This window comes from Monopterus albus, unplaced genomic scaffold (genome assembly GCF_001952655.1).
Source record: "Monopterus albus unplaced genomic scaffold, M_albus_1.0 scaffold61.1, whole genome shotgun sequence".
In the NCBI taxonomy this organism is placed as follows: Eukaryota; Metazoa; Chordata; class Actinopteri; order Synbranchiformes; family Synbranchidae; genus Monopterus; species Monopterus albus.
The window spans coordinates 2,400,834-2,418,448 of NW_018127941.1; the positions used below are offsets into that span (position 1 = coordinate 2,400,834).

At 38.1% G+C, this 17,615-nt stretch overlaps 2 protein-coding genes across 3 annotated transcripts in view; one reads left to right on the top strand and one right to left on the bottom strand.

Annotated features, from left to right (window-relative positions):
• Window positions 1–3,279: 3,279 nt before the first annotated feature.
• Window positions 3,280–6,279, bottom strand: LOC109962001 (synapse-associated protein 1). The gene is made up of 9 exons (XM_020603325.1): window positions 5,920–6,279; window positions 5,675–5,793; window positions 5,515–5,581; window positions 5,296–5,369; window positions 5,039–5,178; window positions 4,752–4,903; window positions 4,375–4,433; window positions 4,132–4,276; window positions 3,280–4,041 (listed from the first exon to the last, which is right to left on the bottom strand). The coding sequence occupies exons 1-9, from the start codon at window positions 6,119–6,121 to the stop codon at window positions 3,914–3,916; spliced, it is 1,086 nt and encodes a 361-aa protein (XP_020458981.1). The 5' UTR covers window positions 6,122–6,279; the 3' UTR covers window positions 3,280–3,913.
• Window positions 6,280–6,496: 217 nt separating this feature from the next.
• The window catches only part of shroom2a (shroom family member 2a), a 33,914-nt gene continuing 22,795 nt past the window's right edge, over window positions 6,497–17,615 (top strand). Inside the window, exons 1-3 of one of the 2 annotated variants that reach the window (XM_020603321.1) lie at window positions 6,497–6,853; window positions 8,501–8,711; window positions 15,761–15,909. In XM_020603321.1, coding sequence (XP_020458977.1) covers window positions 8,505–8,711; window positions 15,761–15,909 — 356 coding nt within the window. In that variant the 5' untranslated portion in view covers window positions 6,497–6,853; window positions 8,501–8,504. Of the gene's footprint in view, window positions 6,854–8,500; window positions 8,712–9,921; window positions 10,144–15,760; window positions 15,910–17,615 lie in introns of those variants that run through there. The other variant, XM_020603322.1, reaches the window with a different exon arrangement.

Consider the following 17,615-nt stretch of genomic DNA (forward strand, 5'->3'; position numbering starts at 1 on the left):
ACTGTACAGTCAGGTTTTAACATGTATTCTCTCAGTTTACAGGCCATAACCACTTTAGTCTTACTGACTGGTCTAATGGTTTCCACTGGCGAGATCCCATTTCATGTTGAATGCCTTAATCTCTAATGGATACCCATTCATTCAATATGAAATGCTCTATTACTGTTCTATAATGCAATTTCATTTGCATGCCACTGAGTTAAATTTATTAATGTGTTATGTGCAAGAACTACTGTTCTTTTTCCTGTTTACTGCTGTGCTTCTGTTTTACTTTTGTTGTAATGATACAGCTGTGTGATTTGTAGGAACTATATATGTAATCAGTATTGTAGAGGCTCAAAGTGCTTTTCAAATAATTCTTTAAGGCTGAATTAATCACATTTCGCCCACTAGTTGACAGAAAAACTGTAAAGCAAGATGACAGACATACATTATATCAGGCCATGGAGCAGCATAAGACCATCTTTGGGTTTGTCAATACAAGCCACCCTTTCCATATTTCATATGTACATCCAATTTAGCATTAATATAAATAATGCAGCTTTGACTTCTTGAATGGGCCTATAGTGTAAACTGCTATTATTCCCACTTTGTACTTACAAAAACAGTTGGTATTTAGTAACAAACTAAATAGACAGACTGACCAGTGTGACAGGAGTTTTGGACTTTGTCTGATTAGACCTCTACCCAGGAACATCCACACACGTGTACAACCTGTGTTGACTGACATTTCTCTTGCTCCCCTATTGTTTCACACATACAGTAGGTTGCACACTGAGTTTGGTGACCTCATGCAATTCTCTGCGTAGCACCGCCCAGCTCCAACCTGAGCAGTGGTCAAACCAGGAAGAATATCAATGAAAACACCTGTGGGAATGTGCAAGGCCTTGAATAAATACTCTTTAGAGTCATTTCACTGTCTGTTTAAAACTTGTAGTGATTTAAAACCTTAACAACTGAGGGCCACGTGTGATATGCTGCACAACATGTCTGCAACCTATTTGCTTCTGGGACTCTAAGAGGAAAAAAACAAGAGTACTAAAGCAACCATGCATATAAAATAGCAATAGTGCCATAAACTGTAGCAAAGTATTTTGAAATTTTTATGTATTAAAACAGTAGTTTCTGTCATTTGGATGAGTATTTAACAGTTTGTTGCAGTATAAAATGGAATTCAGTATATGTCATACCTGCAGTGTTTTATAAAAATGATGCAATGGATGAAGAAACATATGTTTGTTATGATCAAATGCATCATCTCTACATGCACACAGTCCAAACAAGCATTTTTACATCAAAATTTATTCAACATCCTTTGTCTTTTGTTTTTACTAATGCAAACTGTGTGTGCATTGTTACATTTTTATTAAACATTTACATAATTATCATCTTTGCATTTTTTTTCCTAACTTGATACGTGTTGTTCTTTTATGTTTACATGTGGGTTGTTTTTGGATATGTTTTATCAGACACAAAATAAATGAACACTTCTCAAACAGGTCGAGCATTTGGCGATATATAACGAGACACATTTCCTCCTTTCATCACTAAAACTGAGCAGCCAACTCTTTATGTGCTGTGTGTGACTGGTGAAGAATTAAAGGAGTACTCATGCTACTGACCTTGACAGGAAACCATAACCCTCCTCCTTTATTCGTTTCACACACTCTGACAGTGAACTACACAATTTATCCTCAGCAAATAAACACAAGACCAGTAATGTAACACACAGGTTGAACTGCACTCATGCTGTAGCAACTGTATACTTCACTTTATAAACAGTATAAAATGACATAGATTCTGTTACACTTGAGATAAAGTTATTACAAACAACTGAAGTGTTGAACTTTATTTGAAGGTAAATTACAAACAATTATACCTGAAAATCTGAAGTGTTGAACTTTATTTGAAGGTATAAAAAAGTGATATTATTTCAGTATTCCAACATGTCACACTGCTATGATGTACAGAAGCTGTAAAATGGAAAAACAAGAAAGTGAGTCATTCCAATCTGCTCCCTCACTTCCGGTTTCAAGATATCCTTGACCCGAAGAGACATCATAAAGCAGGGAGCTGCAGATAAGCTACACTGAAAGAAATCTGTTTTAAACAATACAAAATCATATGGCTCCTGATTAACAATAGTTACACAACAAGGACTTAAAATGAAACAAAAACTTATAATTACAATAAAACAGCAGAATGATGCATAATGCACATTTTTGAAGGCAGTAGTTCCTTCACTTATCTCACTATTAATACTACTATTACTATAATGCACAAAATATGCTCAAAATGTACAAAGAAATACAGTAAACGAAAATACAAACCAAGTGTCGCATCTTTGCAGGTTACTTACATATTGCATTCTAAAGATATTCAAATGAAGCCAGGTAAACTTGTTTACTGTTAGCTTCATTGTTTTTAGATACACCGATCTGCCATAACATTATGACCACTGACAGTTGATGTGAATAACATTGATTTTCTCATTATAGTGGCACCTGTCAGTGTGTGGGGTATATTAGGCATCAAGTAAACATTCAGTCCTCAAAGTTGATGTGTTGGAAGCAGGAAAAATGGGTAAGTGTAAGGATGTGAGTGACTTTGACAAGGACCAAACTGTGATGGTGACATGACTGGTTCAGACCATCTCCCACACCCTCCTCCTGTTGTTCTGGTGTGGGATACAACCACAGAAAGCCTTTATTCCCAAGGATGATCTCTGGATGTTTTCTGCCTCATGATCAGAGAAGGAGAAAACTGCACCAACACTCCTTGACCCAACCAATGATCAGAAAAGTCAAACAAGAAACCACTTTAGCACACGCGTCACTTCAGTTCAGGCTGCGTTGTAGGTAAAGACGAGACTTTGGGATGTGTACGCTTAAGGCTCTGCACTTAATATGCCTTTATATAGCATGACAATACTGCCACCTAGTGATAAGACTTTAGCATTGGATCAAAATCTGTTGACAGGCGTTCGGTTTGCCTGGACTTTAACCTTGAGTCAGCTGTGGAGATTTTCATTAAATTTTTAACTATAATTCAATTTCACTCTTGATGTGCAAGAACATGGAACTATTACATTTAACTTTTTTATAAAAGAAACATTATGGCAGTAATAGTAACAACAGTGACTAATGTTTATACTGTAAATGGAGGAAGACATTAAATAGCAATAACCAATTAGAATTGTTTGAAATTAAACAAGAAAATGTAAAAGGTAAGTGTTAAGGTACTGAAGACCGATGTGTCATACACCATTCCAATGTTAACACAATAAAGCAACACCTTTATAATGTAGCACAAGTGGATATTTTTTAAACAAACAGGCATTACAAACACACAGGCGTTCACTCAGTCACAGGATGAACTTAGTTCCCAAATATACCACACTTGTTCATGTGGCTCACATTTAAATGATCCAAAATGGAATGAAAATATCATTTCATTTGGTTCATCTGCAGCAGACAACTGGCACCAGTAAGGTGCACAACAAAACAGGTCTGTAAAGCTTATACCTCATACTGAACCTTTGACTTTAGACTATTGTATCCGATTACAGCATATTTTTCCTCTTACAAATTAATAGTTAAATTCTTAAGCTATAAAATGCACCCTTGCTCAACTCAATATACTCACTGGTGTTGCTATTTTATTCATTTTTTTAGATGCAGGACTGCCTCTTCTTTTCAGTACCAGAGACAATACAAAATATTTACCTACAAAAACTCAGGTCACAGAAATAGCATACTGAAATGTTAAGGATATTCAGAGGTAATTTTCCATCTGGAGAGTTCTTACAAGACCAATACTATAATGATGTAATCTCCTACGTAGCCAGGTGCTGTTTCTGACCACTGAACATGTCCTTCAAACAGTTAAGGCTGGGGTAGGTTGTTTAATTATTCTAACTGTCCTCCTTTAACATCTCTTCAATCTCTCTGTCCCAGCTGTCATCATAGTGCTCGTTATCAACCAACACGTCATACTCCTGAAGTTCCTTCTGTAACTCTCTCTCCCAGTCCACAGTCTCCTCTGGAAAAGAAAAAAAGCCCAAATGTTTATTGGGCTCTGATCAACAAATCTATGAAATACATGAAAACCCAGTTCAACCAGAAGACTTGCCATGTAGTGTCTTTGGATGTTCCTTCTTGTTCAGAACCAGCTGTTCCATTTCTTTGCAAAGGTCCTCCTCATTAATCTTGCATGAGTCAAAAGCATCGCTCACAAATTCAGAAACAGGCGGGCTTGTGGAGATTTCACCATCACCCTTTCATTACAGACACAGGAGGAGGTCAGGACTTATTTAATGCTTTATTATTAATACTCTTATTTTCTTGGATATTTTTTTAAAAACAGGTGACTTGCCTCCCTTGACTTTGTTTTGGAGCTGTTGATGGCAGAGGGAGTTTTCTGTTTAACTACATCTGCAAAAAGCATTTCTTGACATTATCTCTAAAGTACATTAAAAGGAAAAATATTGATATATTCTTATTGACATTAATAGTGCAGACTAATCCACATAAAATGTTTTTCATCATTGTTTTTAACATAGCTATTATGCAGTTTGTCACAAAACCAATAATAAAATACCATATCGAAAAAACAAGTTCAAAATGTGGTTAAGCTTTTGGTTTAATACACAATATTTGGAAGCACTTCACCACCTCCTATGTATTATAGGTTTTTGAGTATTAAAACAAAAGTACAGGCATTATAGTTTTACACTACACAATAGATTGTACCTTTCTGATGAGGATCTTCAGGACTGCAACCAGCTTTGTAGACATCTCTCCTCTCAAGAGCCTGTTGTGCTGCTAGAGCTGTGAGCTGAGCCGACTTTTTTATCAAGGACACACGGTAGAAGTAATTCTTCCAGAAGACTTCCTCTTTCACCCTATAAAGAAAAACAGAGGTAGTCATCTCTGAGGTGAAATAACATGAATTATTTTTGTTTTTAGAGCAGAGATGCACATGATGAACACAGAGGACACAGATATTATTTATTTATTATTATTCAAAACATTCTCACTGTTTGGGGACCAGATGGAAACGCATCTTCCTGAGGAGCTCATCTTCCTCCAGCATCACCATGGCAACTGGATACATCTGCTCAAAGTCAAAGTGAAACTGCACCCCTGATGGAGGATCTCGCAAAAAATTTCTTTTGTCCTGATATCAAATAAAGCAATAACGTGAAGTTAAAATTTTCTTAATATCATACTGATACACAATATAATTTTTTTTTCTGAATAAACAGAAACGTGTTAGACAAAGAGTAATACTCACAGCCGAGAGAGCTAAAATCTGTTGCTGTATGGTGTCCTCTTCAAAATAACCAACCCATGGTGGTACAGCAGCACCTAGATCAGTGGTTTTAGATACTGTATTGTAATGTAATGTAATGCCCTTCCATATCATGTATGTACTGTACGTATATCATGCATACATACTGAAAACATAGGTAAACTGTGTTCTTAAGAGTAGCTAATACTGTGCTATACTTACTAGACTTTTTTGCTTTTTTCTCCTGAACAAACTTTTCTTGTTCTTTCTGGAAATCACCCAAAATGGTCTGAGGAAAAGGACATATTTCATGAAATCGGCCAAACTTCTAAAGAATGAGGTGAATCATTTATATAAAAGACAAACAGCAAAGGATATTTACCTTATCAATAAAACCATTAATTTTCCCCTCCTCCACACTTTTTTTAAATGTTTGTGCTTTTTCAACGACAGACTCGGACAATTTCTTTGAAGCATTACTGGCAAAATCATAAATATAACCTGTAAAGAAGCACATTTAACCAATATTAGTGATAATTTCGATAAGTATCGAAACCCACGAAGCAAAGTGCTCGCTACCACGCTACCACGCTAGTACGAATACCAACTGGCCTATATCAAACTTACCACTGAAGCCCTTGGCTTTTTGGAGAAGTTGGGTGGATTGAGCATCTATCTCAACAGCACCGGTTTGCTCAGTTTCAGCTCCAGCTGTCAGTTTGTTTATTTCCTGATTCTTGTCTTCAGCATCGACAACAGCCTCGCCTTCTTGTTTAACTTGTCCATTTTCGTTTTCTATACCAAGCCACGTGCCCCAGTTTTTAAACATACTTTAAATATGTAGTCAACAAAGTTAGAAGGAGTTCTTTAACATGCTCTAATAATCAACTGCTTCTATTTATGTTACTTTTCTGGTAGTCTAAACTACAGTCAAGGACGGTGACGTTTCACCAGCTACCCACTTCCGCGATTGGGCCATTTTGGTCCCACTGCCAACCCTTAAATTAACTGGCTGTCATGGAAACGTACGCGCTCGCCCTCTAAATGCAGCTTTGTCTTTCACCAAGTTGTTTGAAACCCAAACAGTGATTTATTTGGTTAGATATATCTGAGCCTCCAGAAACTAATGTATCAGCACAGTACAGTTTTCTATCTGTAAGCACCAAGTAAAGTAGTCTTTTAGAGGGAAATCTTACTTTATTTTACTTTACGGTAGATGGCACACTTGCCCTGTGTGTTGCCACACTTGTTATCCCTGTTGTCCATGGATGGAGCTAGGTTAGCTTAGCCAATTTAAACTCTCCTGAGTGTCCGTGTGTCGTCCTTGGTTTATGTCATGAAGTAGGATACGGACTGAATTGCTGCGTTTTAAACAGTGGGAAGTCTCGGCTTATTCCATGAAACCATCCGCACAACTGGCTTTATAGTTAAAAGTTTTTTCCTTTGACAATAAAACGGTTAGAAAAGATGAAGTATGTGTATCGTAAACCTGGGATATAGCTGCGTGACACACCGAGGAAGCTTTCGTGTTCACCGGTTTATCTAGGCGTTCAATTCTCAGGTAAGGTCAACCTTTTAAACTTGAGTTTGTAATATGTTACAATAATGGTCTAGCCCCTCGCAGAATAACAAATTAAAAGCCCAGGTCTGTTTGCTCCGTGTCACTTAACATTATGTGTTGGTACAGGCGATGGTTTCCATTGTGCTGCTCGGCATTAGTGTTTAATTTTCTCACACGTAAGAGCGTTAAGTTTAAGTCACCCTGTGTGCAGTGTGACAACAGGTGTTTACGAAGAGTAACACATTTTCTAAATTAGTGACCCAGAGATGCACTTTTGTTCCCCACAAACGCAGGGAAACTGCTCATATGACAGAAAAAAAATGTCAGAAAAACATACACCTTCACGTTTTGTGTTGAAGCGGTGTCCCTTTTATATTAGACCCCCTATGTGGTTTAAACGGTTTCGGCCAGCCCTAGTAACGAGTGAAGCCTGAAACCCGTGACTTAATTTGGCCTGGGGATTTAAACTCTTTTGGAAATGTAAAGTGAACTGGGCTTCCCAAAACCACCGAAATGATGCCAAACTCTTAAAATCGGAGCATTTGTGTTCAAATAGGATTTACAGTAAGTATTATATAAATGTAGAATTTTTTAGCCCCTATTAATTCATCTTTTATGCCTTTACATATTTATTTCTCCATAGACTAATTGTCAATACACTTATTTAAATGTCACTAGAAACCCAATTCATTGACATCCTGCGTTGGAATTTAAGATTCTTGCCAAATTCTGTAATCTGATCACATCTTTTGTGTCAGATTTGACTTAATGTAATGGTGCTCCCTTATTTGAAAATGTGCTTACTGTACTTCTTAACACTGACATGCCAGGATCACTTTTCTCTTGACTTCTAAACATAACAGTAATGCAAGTTAAAGCCTACACCAGTGTACTTCAGATATCAGTGTTTTAAGATGCATTTTGTCAAAATTGCAACATAGGCTTGATCAGATTAATATAATGTAAAACCGTAATGGTGAAGGTATAGTGTTTCATGCACTGAACGCTTTGACAGCAATCACTGATATTTTGCAGTGACGTAGACATTATTGATCTGAAACAGATGCACTCAAATAAAAACAGTCAAAAGTGACATTACAAATCATATTGAGAAAATAATTAACAGAGTAAAATATACTATTTACAATTAAACACTTTCTTATGAACAACTCTAAAACAGTATTTATCAGTGATATTTAGCTTCTCCAGCCACTGCCAAATGCTCAGTTAGTTGTGTTCGTGAGTCTAGGACACTAAGTACTTTTTTTCCAAGTCATGCTGAGTTTCAGGTGAATTTAAAAGATTAACAGTATAATGTGAGACCATCTGTGAAAGTGACCATCAACATGAGAATCATTGCTGAAATGTAGGTAACATTGTCTTGCTTTGTAGCATCACTGTAGGTTTGGCTGTAGGTTTTGCATAATAGATTCCAAGGGAGTTATGGCAGGTTGTCATCAGCAGAGCACAGGAACAGGACATGCTGAGAGATTATGTGCCCCACAGTATTTTATAGCCCAGAATTTTTAAATACAGTCCCAACTGGTCAACAGTAACATATTTTAGGATGTGCTTATTGCTTATTGCTATTATGTGTTGACTAGACATGGTTTAATGCTGTTGTTTTCTTTTTTATGTTTATAACAGCACCATGGATGCTGAGGGATATAAAAATGATCCACACTATACAGAAGCAGAGAGCCTTTGGCATGTGATGCAGAAATCAGGAGATCTGGGTCAGAGAAGCAGAGATGGTGAGGCCTGGAAAGTGGTGAATGTATTTCTTTCAGGAGGTGCACCATGGGGATTTACACTCAGAGGTGGACAGGAGCATCAGGAACCTCTACTCATAACCAAGGTAAATAATATGAAAAATTATTATATCAAAGCTGAGAGTTAAGATGTTAGGTGCAGATTTGTTGGTTGGAGAGCAGGACTTTAGTTGCAAGCCAAAATATGTTTTTTAGGCTAAATCAAAATCATTTATTCAAGAAAAGTGCAAGTTTTTACACCACTATAATTCCAGCCAATGAAATGTGATTGTAGCATTCCAGCCAGTCATTTTCATTTTATAAAACCTGACGGTTTGATAAGTTAACAGCTGGAAAAACACTGAGTCAGAGGTGGGAAATTTGTTGTCAGTGTACAACAGGATCATTACTGTTCGTGTCCATTTGTTCCACCTTTTGAACTCTCTAGGATCCCAAACAAATTATAATTCCAAGTCAATTTCATACCAAAGTTCCATGTTGTTATTGTGCTGTATCACTTTTGGCAGTAGAGGCCAGACCAGCTAAGGTCATAATTTCACTAATTGCTGTCATCTAACTAAATAAAAGGTTCTGCCACCTGACACACCCCTGCTTGCTGTACATGGCAAACGTGTGGCTGTGCATCTTTCTTGTCTGTCTTGCATCTTTTGATTCTAGGTAATAAAATGGAAGAAAGGGTAGGAAGAGGATCAATGCTAGATTCTGATATAGTATTTCAAATACACAGTATGCTAATACTTTTTTTATATATATAAAATTCATGCATGTAATTGAACATGTAGCAGCTTGATGGAGAGAGTGTTTACTGTTTCAAGTGTGATCTGCGCAGACTTGTTCGCAAACTGTGGTAATAAATCATACTGCTTGAAGATCAGTATTTTATATCAGTTTCATAAAAAACAATTCTATTGAAAATGCTCAAAGCATATAATTCTTATATTCCATGACTTTGTTAAATGGGTGATATGAGCCACAGCATAATATTCTACCCATGGGAGGGAAAGTATTTAATCCACAGTGCAGCAAAGTCAGCTCAGAAGTCACACTGTGACCTCATTCCTCTGTTGGCTGTGTAATGATTTACTACAGCATACCTTACTAGTTAAATTCACATAGTAAGTACCTGCACCTGTTTGTCAGGAGCTGTGTCCCTGCTTGACTCTGTGTTTGCTGTTTCTGCACTGACCCAAAATGTGTTCAAAGTCCAACTCAGATGTACGAAACTCAGGATCTCAGGTGATACAGTGTTACAGTCATGACCACCTTCACCCCATTACAGTAGGTTTTACAAGCATGTGATTGAAATGACTAGAATTCTGACCATTTTAAGACTTTAAGCTGTATTAATTGGCTTGGTCACACTGCTGAATTGTGTGGGGTGAACCATTGACCGGGTGGACTGCTGTACCTTGGCTTACTATTGACAGCATTTTAATGTTAATGTTTTGACACTGACCTAGTGTTTTGCCACATCCTTAATCCAAGGACCAACAAAAGTGGACCCGTTTTCATCTGATGGTGAGATGTTCCCTCTTCTTCTCTCTTCCTTTCATGAAATGCCTCAGAGTTTACTTTGCTGTCATTTAGGCTGCCTTCTCATATTCTTGAGCTGGGTTAAATTTCAGCTGAGAGACTAGCATGTGGTACCAGGAGCAGGGGAGGAATGGTGGAGCTTTGTTTGATTTTCTAAATGTAGAGAATTATGTGTGACAGCCTGAAGCCCATAGGAATGCCATGATAGGATAAATGAAGTCGGATTTAGTGATGGATGATGCATTGGAGTGGCTCTCACATTATAGCCACTGATTTACAGAGATGTTGTCAAATTTTTTACATTACTGGATAAATATGCAATTAAACCTATGATGTATCTACAGACCAGTGTCTGCTTGGCATAAGGTCTCTGATTACTAACATTTGTCTGTCTAATGACATGACTATGTGGACATACTGTATTATGCATGTAAGCCTGGTGTGTGCTACTGTACCTATTCACTTTGTAATTTATCTGCCCAGTTTCTTTGGCTGTTTATTTTCAGTTAAATATATTGTAGGCTGTTTACAATAATAACACATTCTGTCCTGCCTGAACAGGTAGGACTACAATGTTGTAGGAGCTCAAATCTGGTCATAATGGTTGCTGGATTTCAAATATGACCACACTGTTCTTACTCTGTTCTTCTGGTACAAAAGATCCATAAATACTTTGCCATAGACAAGTAAGGTTACCTAACCTACTCAAAACTGTAAGCAAAAATTCTTGCAAAGAGACAGAAGGACTTTGATGGTTATGCAGCTCAAAGGTTGAGGTTTTAGCACTAGCCTGTCTGCTACAGAGTTTGTGCCTTTGTGCAATTTTTTTTTTTGTGATAGGTTTCATACAGCTACCCCCACAGCAGTCACAGTCCACTTCACTGTTTGTTGAACTACACATTTTTGAACACCACATCTTTTAAACAATCTGAAAAGTGTTTTTCCTTTGTAATAGCTTATTATTTGTATGTCGACTACTCATCCCGCATGTTTCATGTGAGCAGTAAGCAGTGAGCATACGTGTCATGGCAAGTGACTTGTAAAATGCAGTTTTACTGATGGTCTAACTTAATACCATTGTTTTTTATTTCTCTACATTCTCTCGGATAGCTAAAATGAAAGATAAAAAAGGTGCCCACAGTTTGATGAGAGGTTTAGAGGATTGTTTAAAAAATATTCTGGATCTAATTAAAATTCTTAACATTCCACTCATTGCTTAGGTTATGCTCAAGGTCTTCATGGACTTAAAGTCCAATAAACTTAAATAATCCTGTTCTACACAGTACAGCTGGGCCGCACTTCCATTTATATGTTTTCTTTGCCAGTATCAAATTTTATATGGAAGAATATGTTGTTTGCTCTTGAAGAACCAGAACCAGAGGCACTACAAAAATGTCTCTGTCCTTACATGCTGCGTATCACCTACGGGTAAACAGGTTTTACCAATTATTGAATCCTCTGTGTGACAACATTGTGGGCTCAGTTTGACTGTCCCAGGATTGCCCAACCTCTGGACTGAAGATGAATCATACTGTACAGAGTTATGGCTCATGGGGGAGAAAGGCTTGCAGATTCAGATCTATTTGTGGAAGTCAAGATTTTTTAGGTAAAACTTTAGAATGACAGAAAGATTATTGAGTGGGCTGATAAAAGAAATGGGGTACTGTGTGCTCTTTGATGGAAATGTTCAGTATTTACATAAGGTACATGATATTGTTACTGTAAAGGTTCTTTAGTGTTACTCACATGTTAGGGCAAAACATTAGAGACAGTAATTCTTTTAACAAGGTTCAAAGTTACTTCCACTTACTCTTAGATGCAACTGATTTATTCTAATAAAACAGACACTAGAATAAATTTTGATTATGTGGTAATGTAAAGTAACACTACAAATCCAAATATAACATGAATAAAAGGATTGACATATTAGTTTTCTTTTGACTTTCCTACACTTTAAAGCCGCTTCAAGTGGTAATTTCACGTGAAAGTTGTGATAAACACACAGAGAGCTGTCACTTGACTTTGCAGTTCCCCTCGCCTCCACTGAGCATTTTATAGCGTCCTTCAGATCATTGTTTATACTTTACCTGCTCAGAAGCAAACAGCAGACAAGATGGACAAAGCAGCAGCAGCTAGCTGGTGAACACAAGCGGACATTTAGCAGATAAATATATATAGTCAATGAGATTTCATCAGGGCTGTGTAACTGTGATGCTTGAGTCATACAGTTAGTTACACTCTGTTTTAATGGCTAACATGCTAGCCCTTATAACGTGGTCTTCTGCTATGAACCCCCCATTTGTGGGTTAGGCTTGGCACTTTGCAAAAGGCACAGATGCTTAAAACATCTATCTGTCTACATTTACTGTAACTAGGCAGATGCCATTAAACTAACAGCTAAAGCTACAAGCCATGCAAAGGTCAAATTTGGGTGAATTTGTTTATGTGGTTTCTGTTGACATGTCAAACTGCCATGAAACTTGTCAGGGATGTGTGTAGGCAGTCCCTAAAAGCATATGAAAAGTCTGAGTTCATTGCCCTGTCAGCACACTGCACAGGACATCTATCAGCAGAGAAGATGAGTTGTGGTCGCCTCATCATCAACACATCCTTCCCTTCATTTCCTGAAGAGAGAAACTATGCTATTTTTAAAGATACTTTGGCATCCCGGATGGCTGCAGTTTCACTGATTACAGCTTGGAGGACGATGGTAAACAAAGGACATGGTATGGCCCATGCTGATTGGGCTGCCATGCCTTGTGCCATGTGTTGCAGACATTTCCTTTTATGTTTTCTGTTGTGCTGCTATGTGTTATTTACATTCACAGTTTTATTTTTTCTTATTGTTTTTTTGTTTGCTTGTATTGAATTCAAAACAATAGGGCAATATGTAGGCCTAGGCTGTCTCACAGATCTCCTGGCAAAATGTTGATCTTGAAAATGCCATTCTTTGTATGTACTGTATATATAGCATTTTGAGGAAAACAATTAGTAGTGTGGTCAGTTTAGTGGTTAAAACAGTAAAGGTTAAGGACCAAGTGTGTTAAGTTAATCAGAAGCTGGAAGAGGCAGGGCAGTGGCATTCGGGGATCGGTCTGGCCATCCCTGGACTAGAACTATCAGGGCTCAGGTTTTCTGTGTTGAGGATAAAGAACATGTGAGACATAACGGTCTGTAAATGTACACATACCTATGTAGTTGAGTCATATAGCCCTTCTCTCACAGGTTGTGTGGAAAACCGATAATCAGCTGCAGAGCTTTGCTTTTGTGTTCTAATGTGCCAACTGCCAAATAAGTTCTTTCTGCTTTTCTTTCCACACTGACCCATGCTCTTGTACCGCTCATATCTGACTTTCCACGTCAGTGTGAGGATAGCCCTGACCTTAACACTCAGCCTGTCTGACCCTCTCTTTAGCTGTGATTCTTTCACTCTTACATTTGTGGGTCTCTCCAGTTACAACACTAGCAGTGCACTGTGTTCTGTTCTATGTACTTCCCTGTGACAGATGTGTTATTCCAGGTGTCTGTCCTCAGACAAGCACAATGCAGTTTGTTTTTACATTACTGGTGGCTTGGACAGCAGCTTTTTGAGGTATTTTTATAGTCTTTGATCCTTGTCTTTAGAATCGGGCCCACCTGCTGTTAACTTTGGCAAATTGTGTGTTTCTTTGGCCACTGTTACCTTGTAAAACCTATTAAGACTGTCAACAAGAGACTGGCGGCTTCTTTTTTCAGAATTTCTCTCCACATTTATTTTATTATCATAAAAATCTTAATGTTTAATACACAGCACCTTAGCACATTACAGTGTTTAAAAGGCAAGGTAACTTTATTTATATAGCACATCTTGTACACAGGCCAATTCAGTGCTTTACAGAAAAATTAATGCAATATGTTAAAATAATGAAATAACATCAATATATAGTACTTGTATAAACAAATATATGCTAAGAATTATACACATAAAACCAAACTGACAAGCTGTCAACTCAAGAGTATTTGTGAAAGCTACTTGTTCACTCATTCCCACACAGTTTTATCTATATTCACGATTATTCTCTTGTTGGACCACTGGCTACTGCCAGACTGTGAAAGTTTCAGCCCTGTATGTAACACACAGACCTTAACTTGAGCAATAGTGATGTGGGGATTTACCAGGGAGGGTCTAACAAAAGACACTATCAAGTTGCAAATATAGGATTCCCCCTGATAATGTACTCTACCAACCCTATGGCTTTATGTTATGGCCACCTGTTTTACAGTAATTATTTCAACTTAGTTTGAAGCAATCGATTTTGTCCCTTGGGCGTTGCTACTAAGGAGAGGTAAGAAGAAAACATTGTCTTTGCAGTTGTTAACCAAACACTGTGCCACAGCTGCTGATTTCTAACAAAAGTGACACATTTAAAAAATTAAATGATATAAGCTTTAGACTGTCGGTTTTCTTAACAGGATCATATTTAGCTCCTCCACAGAACTTTAAGCTTTTTAATTGGATGTTTTATATGATGCTTTTACACAAAGAATAGGATATCAACAGGACATTTATAAAAGAATAGAGCGATATAAATGCATATAATGAGCATACTGGTAGTTTTTATGTGATTTGTGTGTGTGTGGGTGTGTGTTCAATTCTTTACTGTCTGGAAATACGTCTATATACACTTCATAGTGTAGGCACACTTTCTCATTAAGTTCAGTGGCAAATTGTGTCCAGAATTTTGCCAGGCATGCAAAGGAGAAAATCAAATTAAATAAAAACAAGGAAAGGAAGGCAGCAAATAGGTGAGAAGTTTTAGTTAGGAGAAAGAAAAAGGAGCACTTTATTGTTTTGTTGTATTGGTGCTCAAAGCGGATCAATGAAAATGGTGAAGAGAAGGAGAGAGTGGGCATACTTATGCGGCTCCCCGGTGAAGTGTGAAACTTTGTGAGGTGACCCCTGTTTGTAGTTATTGTGGCCATTTTTATTCTGTAGCTTTGATGTTTTTGGTTTAGTCTTGCAGGCTAAAGTTTCATTTTATTTATTTTTCACAATATTCAAGAGTCATAAATTTGCATTTATCTCTCACATACAACTGAAAGATCATTTTCTTTCTTTCTACCTGTATTTTAACATTATGGTAGCCTGCATGTTCTAGTGTCAGAGATTCATAAAGACAGTTTAATATAATCAGATTTCCTCTGAATTTCCACACCTTTCCCACTGAATGTGGAAGGACATGTCATCTCCCACTTCCACTCACTTGAAAATAAAGGTTTTGCTTGTGCTTCTTGGCACTAATAAACTGGATTTCTCTGCCAGCCAATAGCTGTGAGATAAAAAGCTACAACAGCATCAGAAGGCCCAGTGTGCCTTATTTTGATTCAGAAGCCCAGTTTGTTAATGTACAAACAGGTTAACTGGAAGAATCTTTGAAGAAAAATATTATGAAATGCAGTATGTAGAGTATATAACTAAAAATGGTCAGTCTCCTGTATCATGGCAAGTCACTTGCTAACTGGCTAGCATTCTGCCAGAGGTTGACTTCCTGAAATATTTTGGTATCTCTTTAAAATTGTGCATATAGTTTTGAGTCTTTCATCTGCTGTGTTTATGTTCCAGGTTGAGGAAGGCAGCAAGGCAGCAGCTGTGAGCCTCCAGGTGGGAGACGAGCTCGTCAGCATCAATGAGATCCCACTGACTGGCTACAGACAAGAGGCAATCTGCCTAGTGAAAGGCTCCCACAAGACCCTCAGTCTGGTGGTGAAAAGGTAGGTAACCAATCCCCCATGCCCTCTCCTCCTGCAGCTGCCGCTGTCACATGTGCACCACCTCCCTGAGCCTAACAGCTCACTATGGCAACAACAAACCAAGGTGATGGAGGATCATGGCCCATGTGGCTGTCTGTGTAGTGTGTCTGTAGATAAGCCTGCACTCTCTGAGATCTTTAAGCTGTCACTGTTGTGTTTTTGGTAGCTGGATGGTCATGTTTTGCTAGGCTGCCCTAGGTTAGGGTCAATAGGAGTTTATGGTTTGTGACATAGTTTTTCATGACAGTTGAAAGAAGGAAGAGATGTTAAGGGTGATGTCTCTGTTAGGTCCCACAGAGGCAGGTGTGGGAAGGACAAGCAAGGGGAAGTTATGTTGCAAATGATACTGTGTGGCACAGCACACCTGCAGCACCTGGGCTATCCCCTTTGTGAGGACTGCTAGATTTGATGGTTTCTCTGTCACATTTGTGCCATATGTCTGACTCTTCTTATGTCAACAAGCAGCACACTGCTGATGGGCACTAAACCTACAGTAAATGATTACTTTCCCATTGACTCTTTATGTAAAAAGTCAACCTTGTTTAAATGATGAATCATTTCTCAAATGAATCCCGTGGCTTTCTAACAAAAGGCCTTTTTGTGTGTGAAACATTGGTTGCATTATCTCTCTTTGCCCTCTGCATTGCTTTCTGTATTGTAGCATAGCATAGCATAATCCCTGAACAAATGCTATCGTACAAGGAAGTCTAGTCACCATTTATCTCTGCACAAGGATGTGACTGAGTCTTACTCATAGTGTTTTGTTCTCAATAGACGTGTCTGTTAGGGTTCCTGGAAACAAGGACACATTAATGTCTGTAATATTCTATTACTATGTGATAACCTGTGCTGTTTCAGTCACATCTGAGCTCTGATGAAGCAAAGTGAGCACTTACTAAATCATACATAAGGACATTTTCCTTTTCCTAACTTTGTCATTGTTGCTTACAGTATTTAGTCATGGCTTTTTAAAACTGAATTAACTAAGATTTAGCACAAATTTGGATAAATCAAGTAAAATATTGTGTAGAAGTGTTGCCTCTCTGCTACTAAACCCCTCCACTCCCCACTACTTCCACGCTGCTGTGGTCCGAGGTCATAAGATGCGTTTTTCAAACCAGTACGGCTCATTTCAAAGACAGACTGTGGAGGCTCCCTGTGCAGGTACAACCCAGGATGGGAGGCAAGCTTTTAGACCCAAGAGGCCGTGTTCTGTAGCACAGAAAGAATGTGACAAAGAACAAGATGCATAAGTACTGTAGCTGGCTAGCATGTATATGTCAGCATCATTAAAAGCATGCAAAGCACTAAAATCTGACATGGATGTGGCTTTCTTCTTGCTAGATGCGCAAGTACTGTAGCTGGGTAATGTGCATATGTCGGTATCATTAGCATTTCTGTTTTGGTCCAGCTTATGTCAGAAGACCACAGGCTCTGTGGGCTCTATATTCCATGTACATTAGTTCTGGACCCAGATGTTACTGCTGCACTACCTGACTGACACAACAGTCCTCGGATGTTGTAACCACATATGACCTAGTTTCAGACACAAGGCAGGAGGGGTGAAAACCAGGGGGAGAAATTAGTTAAAGCAGCTTTAATGTTATTAAAAAATACTTCAGGGCTTAAACCTACTTAATGTTACCCTGATTTAGTAGTTATAGCAT

Bases quoted from the DNA above. Each gene is read 5' to 3' on its own strand.
- LOC109962001 (XM_020603325.1), bottom strand. From the start codon at position 6,121: ATGTTTAAAAACTGGGGCACGTGGCTTGGTATAGAAAACGAAAATGGA. The intron at 5,794-5,919 runs GTAAGTTTGATA...GCTTCTTTACAG, and splicing joins AAAAGCCAAGGGCTTCAGTG to GTTATATTTATGATTTTGCC. The intron at 5,179-5,295 runs GTGAGTATTACT...ATTTGATATCAG, and splicing joins AGATTTTAGCTCTCTCGGCT to GACAAAAGAAATTTTTTGCG.